Genomic DNA, 13412 nt, shown 5'->3' with positions numbered 1-13412 from the left:
TAATCAAGCATAAATGGTAAACTATTCAAGTAAACGATAACAATTAAAATTATTTTTACATATTAAAACATTTCCTCTGCAAGATCCAGTATGCGAGATGTGGAGTAAGTAAAAGGAATTGTGCTCCCACTAGTTTCGTTTTTATTTATTTATTTATTATTTATTATCATTTATTATTGATTGATTGATTGATTAAGATCAGCCCTGAGCCAACATCCATGCCAATCCTCCTCTTTTTGCCGAGGAAGACTGGCCCTGGGCTAACATCTGTGCCCATCTTCCTCCACTTTATTTGGGAGGCCGCCACAGCATGGCCTGACAAGTGGTGCGTCGGTGCGTGCCTGGGATCCGAACCTGGACCGCCAGCAGCAGAGCGCGTGCACTTAACCGCTACGCCTAGGGGCCGGCCCAGCCTCCTTTTCTAAAGGCAAGAATCTGTAGCTATTTCTATTCTTCTCGCCTTGGGGGGAGAGGATACTTAATCGTATACACCTAGCAACGCAGTGCCCATCTTACCCTATTTCAATTTTAATACCTAGAGGTGAATAAAACTGTCAGCCATGGGCTCCCAGAACATGCTGGGATACATGAACACACTCTAAGAATAAAAGAGATGATTGTGTCTATACACCATGATGGATGCCATTCTCTAAACACAAGATAAGGGAGAAGAGAAAAGGTCATCTTTTTAAGTTTTTAACACCCAAAAAACTAAAGAGAGAAAAAGAAGGTCAGAAGAAGCCAAGTGGGCCTGGAAGGCAAGCCAAAGTCGACGATTAGAAAAAAGCAACATTCTCCTGTATCGTCGTAGCTTAATCAGATTGCTTTCCTAACAACAAATGTTAAAAGGACAGAACTTTTAAAGTAGATGAGAATGTGAAGCACAATTTTGGAATTTGAGAATTGTGAGGGTAAAGCAGGTGTTGGTGCGTTGTGGTGGCAAGAGGGGATTTTGGACAGCCAGAGGGCTGCAGGAGCATTTGAGCTCCTGAGAGATGAAGGAGAAAGTGAGACAGAAAAAGAAAAGGGCTCTGGGAAAGGCGATTTCCTTCCCTTTTCAAAGAACAAGACAACTACTTTGCGATTTTGTCAGGTCTTCCTCCTCCAAGCTCCACCTCTGCTCTTAGCCTAGAGCAGAAAGACGGAAGCCCAGGAAGAGACACGTTGGCAGAGGTGTTACCCTAGAGACACAAACTGGGTAATGGGCACGTTTTATGATCAGCATGGCACACACACTGAGAATAGAGTGGATCCAATCTTCTACAAATATTTGGAATTCCTCTAAGAAACAGATACAAAATTAAGTATAGGGTCTTGGAAGTGAGGGCCCTAAAGCTTAAGTTTCATTAGCTTCATGGTGAATTCATCTCTGAGTGGGAATCCTTTCTAAAACCTGAATATGCTTTCTCAAGTCATACTGGAATATCCTCCTAGCGTAGGTCGTCTCCTACAGTCACCAGACTGGATACAGGAAACTTCCAGTGCCAAGAGGATGTACCAGAGCGTTAAATCTGAAGCCCCGCCATTGTATTTTAGTATTTAAAAACAAACAAAAACAAAAACAACAAATAAACTTTCGATGGATTTTTTTGATAGCAGAATATATAAATTTATTGGAAGAATATGGGGGAAAAAGTATAAAGAAGTTAACAATCTCACTAGCCAGAGAGAACTGGTATAAACATTTTAATGTGTTTTCTTGATGCCGATGTTTTCACTTACATTTAAATCAATTTAAATTACTATTTTAAATACATAATGTGCCGTAAGTACATCTTCATTAAATAGATCCACTATAAAAGATCATAAATTTATGAATACCTTTGCTGTATAGAAATCTGTTGCTAAGACATGAGAATAACTTTATAATAAGGAAGAGAGCGTTATAATAACATTTGTTAAAAGTGAGATTTTAACTGTTGAAGTACACTCTGGCAAATCACTTTCATATTTAATTACACGTGGACAGGCTCCCTGGCTGGGACTCACCTCACTACTTTGGACACTGCCCTTCTCCTCTCCCAGGGTGCCCACCCCTTCTCCTGATTCTGGGCACTCCTGTGACTTTCCTCTCTTCCCTGCTTCTGCCGCCCACACTGTCATTGGCACTTTGGGTGTTCTAAACCCTGTGCATGGGCAGAAGATGTATTCCAAAGTCCCCAGTCGGAACTCTGGATGAGTTTTCATAATTTTAGTGCTACAAATCTTGGTTAGGTTCTTCAGTATTAAAAGTACAGAAGATACATTCAGCTATACTTTCTCTACTTACCTCAGTACTCCACAGAAAAATAACAAGGCAGGTCAGAAACAAATATTTTGCTTGCATAGCTATGCAAGCTCAAACAGGATGACTTTTTGTCCAGTAGTTTATCTTAATATACTGAAAGAGTATTATAGTGGCCAAGATCACAGATTTTGGAGCAAGATACAGCTGAGTGTAAATCTGGGCTCTGCCACTTATTATCTTCAGGCAGTCAGAGAGGATATTTCCATTGAAGCTATTTGATTAATGTGTATTTTCTTACCTGCCATCTTATTTTTAAAATATATTAATCTAATTGTCTCCAACCCTAAAAGATTTAACGATCCTTCACTGTTTAAGGGTCGGACCTAAAATAATAAAAAATGAAATTAGTATTTCAACAAAACCTTCAAAAATTAAATCTAAAACGTTTGGCCTGTTTACAAAGCACATACTATTAAGACCTTTAATTTATCCTTCCCCTTCAAAATACAGTCCTCACAGAAAATCAACAAAAAATTAACATTAGTTCTGACTGGAAAGGTATAAAATTATCTAATTTGAACAAAGTTATAATAATAACATTTTAAAGAAAGAATATTCTGGGGGGAAAAAAGTAGAAATACATTTAAAACTTAAATTTGACTTTTTAAAGCCATTAGTGACCAAACGATTATACTAAGATATCAACACAGCTACTTTATGAATCTTATTGGAACTAAATGTACATAAATGACAGAAATGAAATTGTACATCACTGGAGAAAGGAGGGACTGTCAATAAACGGTGATGGAGCAGCTGGTTTTCTATATGGAACAAATGAAATTGAATCCCTGCCTCACACCATACACAAAAAATCAATTCCAAATGAATTAAAGATATAAATGTAATAGGCAAAACTTTCAAACTTTGGAAAGAAAATAAAGGTCATATCTTTATGATCTTGAGGCAGGAAAGAGTTTCCTAAACAAGAGGAAAAAGATAAACCCAAAGGATGAGAATAACACTTTTAACTACATTAAAATTTATAACAATAAATTTTTAGCAAGACAATGTAATTTATTGTTATAAATAGCAAAATATACCATAAAATGAATAGACAGGTCACAAACAGGGAAAAGATTCACTACATCCATTACTAACCCAGTTCTACATTATATAAAGAATTTCAGTAAGTCAATAAGAAAAAGAGGACCAATCAAATAGAAAACCATTTATTACGGTTATACAACTATGAATTCTGGCAATGGCAAGTGTTAGAAAGAATGTGGGTCAGTAAGAACTCTTATATACTGCTGGTGGGAGTGTCAACTGGTACAATTACTTTGGAAAATAATTTGACATATCTTGTAAAGTCAAACACTTGCATTCCCTGTGACCACCAATTCCATTCCTAAGAATGTGACTTAAAGAAACTACTGCACCCACACACCAGAAGACGTATGCAGCAATGTCCATAACAGCAAAAAGCTGGGTTGATAATTTAAATGTCTGCTAATCAGAGAATGGATAAATAAACTGTGATCTATTCACCCAACAGTACATTTTATACTAGTGCAAAGCAATGAATTTTTAAACGGTATGTGTAACAACATGGATGAATCTTAGAAACATAGTAAATGCATGAAGAAAGCAAGGCAGAAGATGATATACAACATAAAATTATAGTCTCAAATGCAAGCAAAACTGAACAATATATTGTTTAGGAATATTTAATATGCAGAAACTTTTGTATTTTAAGAAAAGCAAGGGAATGATAAACACACCATTCAGGATAGTGAACTTCTCTGGGGTGAGACAGGAGGATGGGATAAGGGAAAGGTACACAGGTAGATGCAGTGATACTGATAATGGTCTGGCTCTTAGGTTAGGAGGTGGGGTCACAAGTGATGGGTTTACTATTATGTTTCATAAAGGTCACATATTCTTTCATATATATTTCAAAATTAACATGATAAAAATAAAATGGAAAACTAATTGAAACTAGCCAAAAGTTACAAACCAGAGGACCATATTAAGTTGCTTTATATAATGTGGTAGTATTTATAAGAGCTTTTTTCATTGTTGATGTGGTTTAAAATTGGGGCAGATTTTTAAATATAATCTTGGCTACTTTCTTTTAGCTATTCCTCTAAACTCTGCCCCTCAACTTGTGATACAAGCTACATATATATATATATATGAAACTATTACTCTTCACTTTTGCAAAATACCTGTTCTATACTCGTAAAAATTCTCTTCATGTTATCAAAGGGAAATATTAAAGGAAAATACTATGTTTTATTAGGCATATGTGAAACCTTTATTTTTTAATCATGAAAAATGCTTACACACAGTTTTGGTTCCAAGTTTAATCACTTTTCTGGCCTGTGAAATCTGTCCTCAGAGGATTTAAAATTGCATACCATTATGTGAAAAATAGCAATAATTAAGAATAATATGGGCTGGCCCCGTGGCTTAGCGGTTGAGTGCACACGCTCCGCTGCTGGGAGCCCAGGTTCGGATCCCGGGAGCACACTGACGCACCGCTTCTCTGGCCCTGCTGAGGCCGCGTCCCACGTACAGCAACTAGAAGGATGTGCAGCTATGACATACAACTATCTACTGGGGCTTTGGGGGAAAAAAATAAATAAATAAAATTATAAAAAAAAAAAAAAAAAGAGGCCAGCCCGGTGGCGCAAGCGGTTAAGTGTGCACGTTCCGCTGCGGCGTCCCGGGGTTCGCCGGTTCGGATCCCGGGTGCGCACTGATGCACCGCTTGTTAAGCCATGCTGTGGCGGCGTCCCATATAAAGTAGAGGAAGATGGGCATGGATGTTAGCCCAGGGCCAGTCTTCCTCAGTAAAAAAGAGGAGGATTGGCATTGGATGTTAGCTCAGGGCTGGTCCTCCTCACAAAAAAAAAAAAAAAAAAAAAAAAGAATAATATACTCCCTCAGAGCTCCTTAAACTAAAGTGGAAGATAACACTGACATTCTAGGTTCTAGGATACATTCTAGTTGTTCATTATAATAATCATACTATATAGTAAAACTAACTGTAACAAAAATAGTATGGCGTTGAGCTACCTGTAAAAGTCACCAGCTTGATTTTTGTTTCTACTTTTTTACTCTTGGCTAAGTCCCAAATTACCAATTATATATGCCAGAAAATGCTGAATTCATGAAAAATAGCTAAATAGTCACATCAGTGTTTCACTCATTAGTTCACTTAGCCCACATTTTTAATGTTAAATTACCTTTTTGAGGGGGAGAGTCTGAATCCATTCCATGGAGTTCACATCAAAGATATCGACCGCATTCTCACTATACACTGAGAGATATGGTGCATTGTAACCTGGGAGAAGGGAGAGGGAACAGCTGGCTGGTTACTTTAATTATTAAACCCAAAACATTTTGAAAGATCTATGCTAAATAACTGCAGAGCAGAATCCCACCCAAATTCCATTGTTCTCATATAATAGCCACATCAAAACATTTTTGAAGTAAACAGAACATACATCATAGATGAAAAGATTTTATAGCCATTATAATACAGAAGGATTCTGTTAACACTGGGGATATAATATTCCCTTGCCCAATACTAGTCCTATAAAGGAATTTCATTACATTTTCAAGTACTCGATTCCTAAAGTTAAGCTACTAACAGTGAAACAAACTTACAAAGTGGAGAAATCTTTAGGTAAGAGTTCTAGTCACAGTTGTGAATGTATGATAAGGGACCTGGCACAGTTACATGAGCAGGGGAGATGCTCAATATATACTTACTGAGAGGATGAACATCGATAAATGGTGACACAAGCAAAGAGAGATTAAATGATTTACTTAAACTAAGGTTATGAATTAGATTTTTGGCAGAGCTATTCATAAAAGCCAGATATTCCAATTCTTACTCCACATTAGAAGTAATACTTGGAATTAATATCTGACTAGGTTACAAAACAGCATTCATTCTAAATATGATGCCACAGATAAGAGTATATATTTCAGAAGAAACAAAACATTAAGAATAGTCAAGTCTGGGTGGGTAGGATTAGAAGCATTTCTCTTTTGTTCTTTTTAAGTAGATTTTTAAAATTTTTCTGGAATAAGCATGTATGGCTCTCCTAAGCTTTCTTCCACTGCACCTTAAACTCGACTGTCCCACACCCATCATTCCTCTGATCTTGTCACAGCAGAAGAGGCACTCCTCCTGCCCCAAATCCTTCCCCAGGTTCTGAATTCCACTGTCTCCACCCTTCTTGGGGAACTTATTCTATTTCCCGTATTTACCAGATAGTCAACCTTTCCCTAGCCCCCTAGTGGCTATTTCCTTTCAGCATTTAAACATGCTCAAGTATCTTTCACTAAAACCAAAACATTCTGGGTTAGATACCCCTCCTACGTGCATACGGAACTCTGTACTTCCGCGATCACAGCACATATTCTACTGCAACTTCTGGTTTGGTCACGAACCCATCCTACTGCCCTCTATGCTCTGTGAGGGTGAGACTGTCCATTCTGCTCATCGTTATATCTCGTACAGTGAAATGGCACATAATAAGTATTGGGTAATTTATTAATGTCCTAATATTTCTTGAAAGAGTACAATAGGAAATTTTACATATCTACCTATCTAGATAAAAAGGTAAAACTGAATAAAATTTCTTTTAGATGCTACATTATACCTTTACATAACTGATTAAATAATTCACTTAGTAACTACTTCTCCAGAATAAGTCTTATGAGCTATTAATGCTCACAAGCACTATATTTTTGGGGACCACGAAGATAACAATTTGGAGTTATTTCAAAATACAACAACATGGGTTAAAAATCCATCTAAATAAAATATTCCATAGAAAGATTAGTTTTAATTATGTGCATGTTAATGTTGACCCTGTTGGCTTAGGTCTAACTACATATGGTTACTTTACATAACAACATAATTAATACTTAGGAAAAAACTTAAGGATGACTTAAAATAATAACTTGTTAATAACAATGAATACATATAGGAAATGAAGTAGAAGGAAAAAGAAAGAGACTGAAAGATAAGAGCCAAAAGTAAGAGAATCTTACAACAAGAGGAAGGATTTGCTGGCCACATCAACTCCTGTTGTCTAGATCTTCGGCCCTGGCAGTCAGTGTATATCCCAATGCTGTTAAAACACAGCAGGTATTCTTTACTGGAGATCTCAACTGCACAGATGGCATCCATGGGTTGATGTGCAATAAATGATAGTGTATGGTCATTTGAATGGAGCATACTGTATGGACTTCCTTCTCCATTCAAGGGGTATCTTAGAAATCCTGACTGGAATCCCACACAGAGTTGTTCACTGAAGATTGCCATCCACTGGACATTATATGGGACTTGAATGTCCTTAAATTTTCTGTGACGGGTCTTGCTCTGAAATAGTTCATAACAGAGGACCTGCCTTTTCATAGCCACACACAGGCATGTAAGAGCTCCATGGCGCACTTTTCCAGAAGTTATGGTTTGACACCCTTTAGTTTCTGCCAGCTTATAAAAATCAGTCTCTCGCCCGTCCAAAGCTGACATAGGAAAAAGTCGTACGTGACGATTTCGTCCTGAGATCACAGCTACAAGCTGATCATTTGGAATGAGTTCAATCTGATGAATCTTCTTATTGTCACCAACTCTAATAATTTCTATGCAAAGACATAATAATAAATCAAATGCAAAATAATGTTTTGTTTACTTATTAATCATATATCCCAATTATACTCAAAAGGATATAAATCAACTTATAATAAAGACACAGATACACACACAGAAGAATAAGAGACCAGAAATTATAAGCAGAAAGAGGAAGATAAGTACACTTATCATAAGATAATTTAACCTACCCTAGAAAGGTATTAAATTCAGCACTGAGATTTCTCACAGCCAAGGCAAAGAGTTCCTGTGTGACAGAGCATGTCAGATCTTCAAGAAAAACCTTTTTTACTGGCACTAACTTCTAAAGAACTTCACCATGGAGTTCCTATTTTAAAAAAGTGAGTTACTCATATTTCACTAAAGGGTAACAAACTAACGTAGTTTTAATGCATTGTTTTCCCATGATCTAACTTGATAGAAAAACAGAACTTAGAACACTATTCAAGAATGCTAAATTAAATTGGTTCCTTTTTATTTCGCCCAGTACAGTCATGCACTGCTTAATGCTGGGTATACGTTCTGAGAAATGCCTTGTTAGGCCATTTTGTTGTTGTGTGAACATCACATAGTGCACTGAAGGGGAAGAAAATTTGCCACCCCAAAATGTGTCTCTTTAACATGAGGATTATTTTAGGCTGATTACTTTTAAGAAGCAAAAGACCCAGAAAGTTTTTCTTGTTACCTCCCCCTTAACTGCCTAAAAAAATTCAGATTAAAAAAACCTGTCTCAGGAAGCGAGCTATCACCTTAGCATAACATACAACTAGGTGGTAGACAGGGAGGAACCTCGAAAAGCCTGTTTGCTGGGCTCCCCTCTGTGTTCTTCTGTTTCTCTGTGGCCAAACACACACCTGTTTTCCAAACGTTTGCTCCTTTTCACCTACCTGTGAATTTCCTTCCTTCCCTTTTTAAGTCCATGACTCTCCCCACCCCCAACGTCTTCTTCTGTCTTTAGCTGAGGATGGTGTTTAAGGTGAGGGCTTTGGCCATTTTGGTGAGTTACTCAGTTTTCCTGGGTTTCTTTCATGTATACATGTTGTTAAACTTTTGTTTGTTTTTCTCCTGTTAATCTATCTCAACGTCTATTTAATTCTTTGACCAGACAGAAGAACCTATAGGGTAGAGGAAAATTTCTTCCTCCCCTACAGTACTTACACAGACCCAGATGGTATAGCCCACTACACACCTAGGCTACGTGGTACTAATCCTATGGGACCACAGTCATATATGGGGTCTGTAGTTGACCGAAACGTCATTATGTGGTGCATGACTGTATTTAATTTTTCCCTAGAAAAAAATCTGTTGTATTAAACTGTGGGGAACAACAACAAACACATTTTAATGACTGTTACCTCTTCTAGTACACTTAGAACAATGGAAAAATCAAGTTGTATTTTCTTTCATGTACCGTATTTAGAAATGCAATCTGAGTTCAAATAGCAGAATTGTTAAATAAAATGACACGAGAAAGACAAAACACACTTGGAAGTTTCAGAACTCAAGAGGATTACAGAAATTAGAAAATTATCTTTTGACTTATAAACACATCAAATTAGGTCTGGAAAACTTCAATTATAGAATAAATAAGAGCATACCTTGCTCTTTTTAGGAATTAGAATCTGGAATTTTCTAACAACATATAGTTAAAAGTTACTCCACAATAACGAAGTTTTCTCTTACCATCTTTAGTGACATGTACGACAAATAACCCTTCTTCATTTCCCAAAGCTATCCTCTCATGATCTGTATAAGACATAAATATAAGGCATTTGTATTAGGTAAAAACTATGTTAAACTAACACAATAAAACAGATAATAAAGAAATTTGGTGCAAAATACTGAAATAAAATACTTTAAAAATAGCAATAACAATTTATACTATTAAATTTCCTTTCAGATTACAGTGGTAAATATTATCTCATGTCTCTTTTAATAGAACAATCACTAGAAAATAATCTATACCAACACCAAAAAAAAAGTAAAGGCATTTATTCAATAAAAAGTGAAAAAAAATTTAAAAACCTAAGTTTGTTAGTATCCTGGGGGTCCAGGTCCATTTCCTGTTTTGGGAAGGAAAAATTGTGAAGGGCATTTGAACCCTACTCATTAAACTTTTCATTATTTACTAGAAAGTAACAAAAGAGTTCAATATGTACATAATAATATGGTGAAAATTTAAACCTCCAGACACAGAAGCTGTCTTTTTTTTTGTGTGAGGGGGATCGGCCCTAAGCTAACATATGTTGTCAATCTTCCTCTTTTTGCTTGAGGAAGACTGCTAACATCTGTGCCAATCTTTCCTCCATTTCATATGTGGGTCACTGCCACAGTATGGCTTGATGAGTGGTGTAGGTCTGTGCCTGGGATCTGAACCTGCGGACCTGGGCTGCTGAAGTGGAGCGTGCCGAACTTAACCACTGTGCCACCGGGCCGGCCCCACAGAAGGTGCCATTTACTGAGGGCATTTTATATGCAGGGCACTCTGTGTTACATATTTCATCCTATTTAAACTTCCCAATAACCTTTGCAGGGTGATTAGTATCTACACTTTACATAGGAAACTTATGGTTTAAGAAATTAAACAACTTGTCCTAAGTCACACATACAGAAAACAGATCTGCGAACAGGTTAATCTTGAGCACTGTTGCTTTTTCAGAAGAAAATGCATTTGAAAAGTGTACTTGATTACTGGAAAACAAAGCTCTGATATGGTCTCATTCATTCCATAAACATTTACTGAGTGTCTGTGATATAACACACACTGTTGGACGCTGGGGATTCCTAGATGAAAGCAGTCCTTGCTCACAGGTAGATTAGTAAACAATTAGGATAACATGATAAATGTTTAAACGCATACCTATGATTGCAGCTGCCTGGGTTGTTTTAATGAGGGGCAGAGTGCTGTCGTAAGCCTCTTTGGGAACATAGACTGAGCGGTCTCTGAATTTGTTTTTCTTCAAAATCTTGTGCAATTCACTCAGCACTCCCACCCACTTACTCTTCTCATTCTCACTATCTGCCAGCATCAGGATCGAACATGTGTTAGATGCTGAGAGCTGGGAAGCTGTGACCTAGAACAATTTAATCAATATTCATGATATTAGAAAACAGACACCATTTAAGCCAGTTTTATGCTTATACTAGTTTGCTTAGCACTATCCAATAAAAAGAGCCTTCATTAAATGACACCTTTAACAGAGTTCAGCTAGTCCTAATCAGAAGAATAACTAGTTTTAGCATTAGAATTCATGACAAAGCAAAGGTAGCACATACCATTCTAAATATGAGTATCATTTCTATTTTCTTTGCTATAAAGTACCACAATACTATCACTAAAAAAGTGCATTAAACATGCTCATATAACAGCAGCAACTGACATTTATTGAGTAATTACAGAGCAACGGGCACTGATCAAGGCACTTTACAAGTATTAACTCATTTACCCCTCTCAACATCTTCATGAGATAAGTATTGTCATTACATCCTGATTTTATGTACGAAAAAACTATGATGCAGAGAAATAAATTGCTCCAAGGGCACATGACTAGACTGGGATCCCATGTCCATGCTTGTTACTACACCATACTGATTTTCAACTTGTTTTAAAAAGTCAGAAATGCTCAGAAATACTTACATTCTCTGTTACTTCATAACAATAACTCACATTTTCTTTGAGAAGATCAGATCACTTGAGTTAGTATTTAAATGAAGGTTTATCATTTTACAAACAGCACTTACAATCAGAACAGATTTAAATTTTATATACATGGATCCCTTATTAAAGGTAATTTAAGTAGCAGTGACGATAAAATCCCACTATGTGAATCAGTTGTAGATAAGTGGGCCTCTGTAGGCTCCCTTGGTGGCTGGGGAGAACATAAATAGTCGTTGGTCCAGGAACTGAGAGACTAAGTATAGTCTTTGACCTTCCTTAGAAAAGAGATTCATAGACAAATATTAAGCATATGGGCATATGGGCAGTAGTCCTTTTTTTTTTTTTTTAAGCTCTATTGTCTTAATTCACCACTTCAAGCTTGCAGCGTGGTAGACAGTCTCCAAAGACGGCCACCAACACCTCCTCCCGTGGAATGCCACTCTTCTTATCAAGAAGTGGAGTCTATTGTTCTTCCTCTTCAGTCCAGACTGACCTCGAAACTTCTTTCACCAACAGAATGCAGAAGGGTAAATAAGCCTGCTTTGGGCTTCGTCCTTAAAAGGCCTGGCAGCTTCGTTTGCTCTCTTGGAAGCCAGCCACAGAGAGCTCAGCCAGACTACTGGAGGATTAGAGACCACAGGGAGAGAGCTCACAGAGAGAACCAAGATCACCCAGCAGACAACCAGCACCAAGGCCCCAGATGGGAGAGTAGGCCGTTTGGGATATTCCAGCCCAAATGAGCTGAATGCAGCCACGTGAGTGACCCCAGCCAACACCATAAGAACTGTGCAGCTGACCCACAGAATGGTGAGAAATAACAAATCACTGTCCATTTAAGCCACTGAGTTTTGGAGTAGTTATTACAAAGCAATAGAACTGAAACATACATTAATTTTTCATGTGAGATTTTTTTAAAAATGTGTCTTTTTTTAAAACGAGAGAAACCTCACACAGGCAATTTTCCATGTGGTAGTATTTATTTGAAAATTGAATTGTGACTCAAAAATATTATCCCAGAGGAAACCTATTTTAGAAACCATACAGTCATGCTTTCTATAAGTCTTTTCACTAATTAAATATTTACTTAGCACTAACTGTCTATACATTCAAGTATTTAATGATATGGAATATATAAAGGAATATAAGATTTGGTCCTATTCCTAGTAAGTTTATGACCTATATAGAGAGGAAAAACACACTCATAGAAGATAAATAATTCAGTGATCAAATTATAGCACACATACTTACTCTAAATATACAAGGTATATCTTTTCGACTTGCATGAATAACATCAGAAGCCAACACTGAACTCACAGAAAATTCTTCATCCCTGAAGAAAAAGTGAAACATTATAAGTCAGTGTATGTGGGTATGTGTGTGTATCTAAATAACACATATGAAGCAATCCTCAAAACTTAATTGCACAAAATATTCTCATTGAATTTTTTAAAAAATTTGATTTCCTCCCCCATTGTAATTCACAGTGCCCTAAGTAATTTATCAAGAGTAACTTAACAGTTGCACATTAGACAAAAGCTAGAAATAATTGCTGGCTTACCCAAAGTCAGAGGGCCGGTAAGTATACTTGTTCAACCCTGGAGGGTCTCCGAGTCTCCAGCAGACTGGACCCTCCTGCTTCCCATAATACATCTCAAGTGCCCTCCACACCGCTCATCTGACATTTTACTGCTCCTTCAACACCTAGCACAGATTTCCTCCACCATGATGCATTCTTTGTGATTTCCTTAATTTGGTTATTGGTACCACCATTTTCTCGGTCTTGAAGACCCGACACCTTAGTCGTTGATTCTTCTCCCTATCTTTCTGTACTTAGTCCCTTAGCAGGCTCTGTC

The 13412-nt window shown here is 37.1% G+C and overlaps 1 protein-coding gene across 7 annotated transcripts in view; it reads right to left on the bottom strand.

The window, feature by feature from the left end:
• The window catches only part of CDC42BPA (CDC42 binding protein kinase alpha), a 310403-nt gene that overhangs the window by 16783 nt on the left and 280208 nt on the right, over positions 1-13412 (bottom strand). For all 7 annotated transcript variants that reach the window (XM_058533588.1, XM_058533583.1, XM_058533582.1 and 4 more), the window contains 6 exons: positions 12808-12889; positions 10762-10975; positions 9585-9647; positions 7301-7894; positions 5479-5576; positions 2526-2610 (listed from right to left, as the gene is read on the bottom strand). In XM_058533588.1, the coding sequence (XP_058389571.1) occupies positions 2526-2610; positions 5479-5576; positions 7301-7894; positions 9585-9647; positions 10762-10975; positions 12808-12889 (1136 nt within the window). The remainder of the gene's footprint in view (positions 1-2525; positions 2611-5478; positions 5577-7300; positions 7895-9584; positions 9648-10761; positions 10976-12807; positions 12890-13412) is intronic.

This window comes from Diceros bicornis, chromosome 38 (genome assembly GCF_020826845.1).
Source record: "Diceros bicornis minor isolate mBicDic1 chromosome 38, mDicBic1.mat.cur, whole genome shotgun sequence".
Lineage (NCBI taxonomy): Eukaryota > Metazoa > Chordata > Mammalia > Perissodactyla > Rhinocerotidae > Diceros > Diceros bicornis.
Note: the sequence above shows the minus strand (reverse complement) of the source record. Positions and strands in the feature narration are given on the sequence as shown.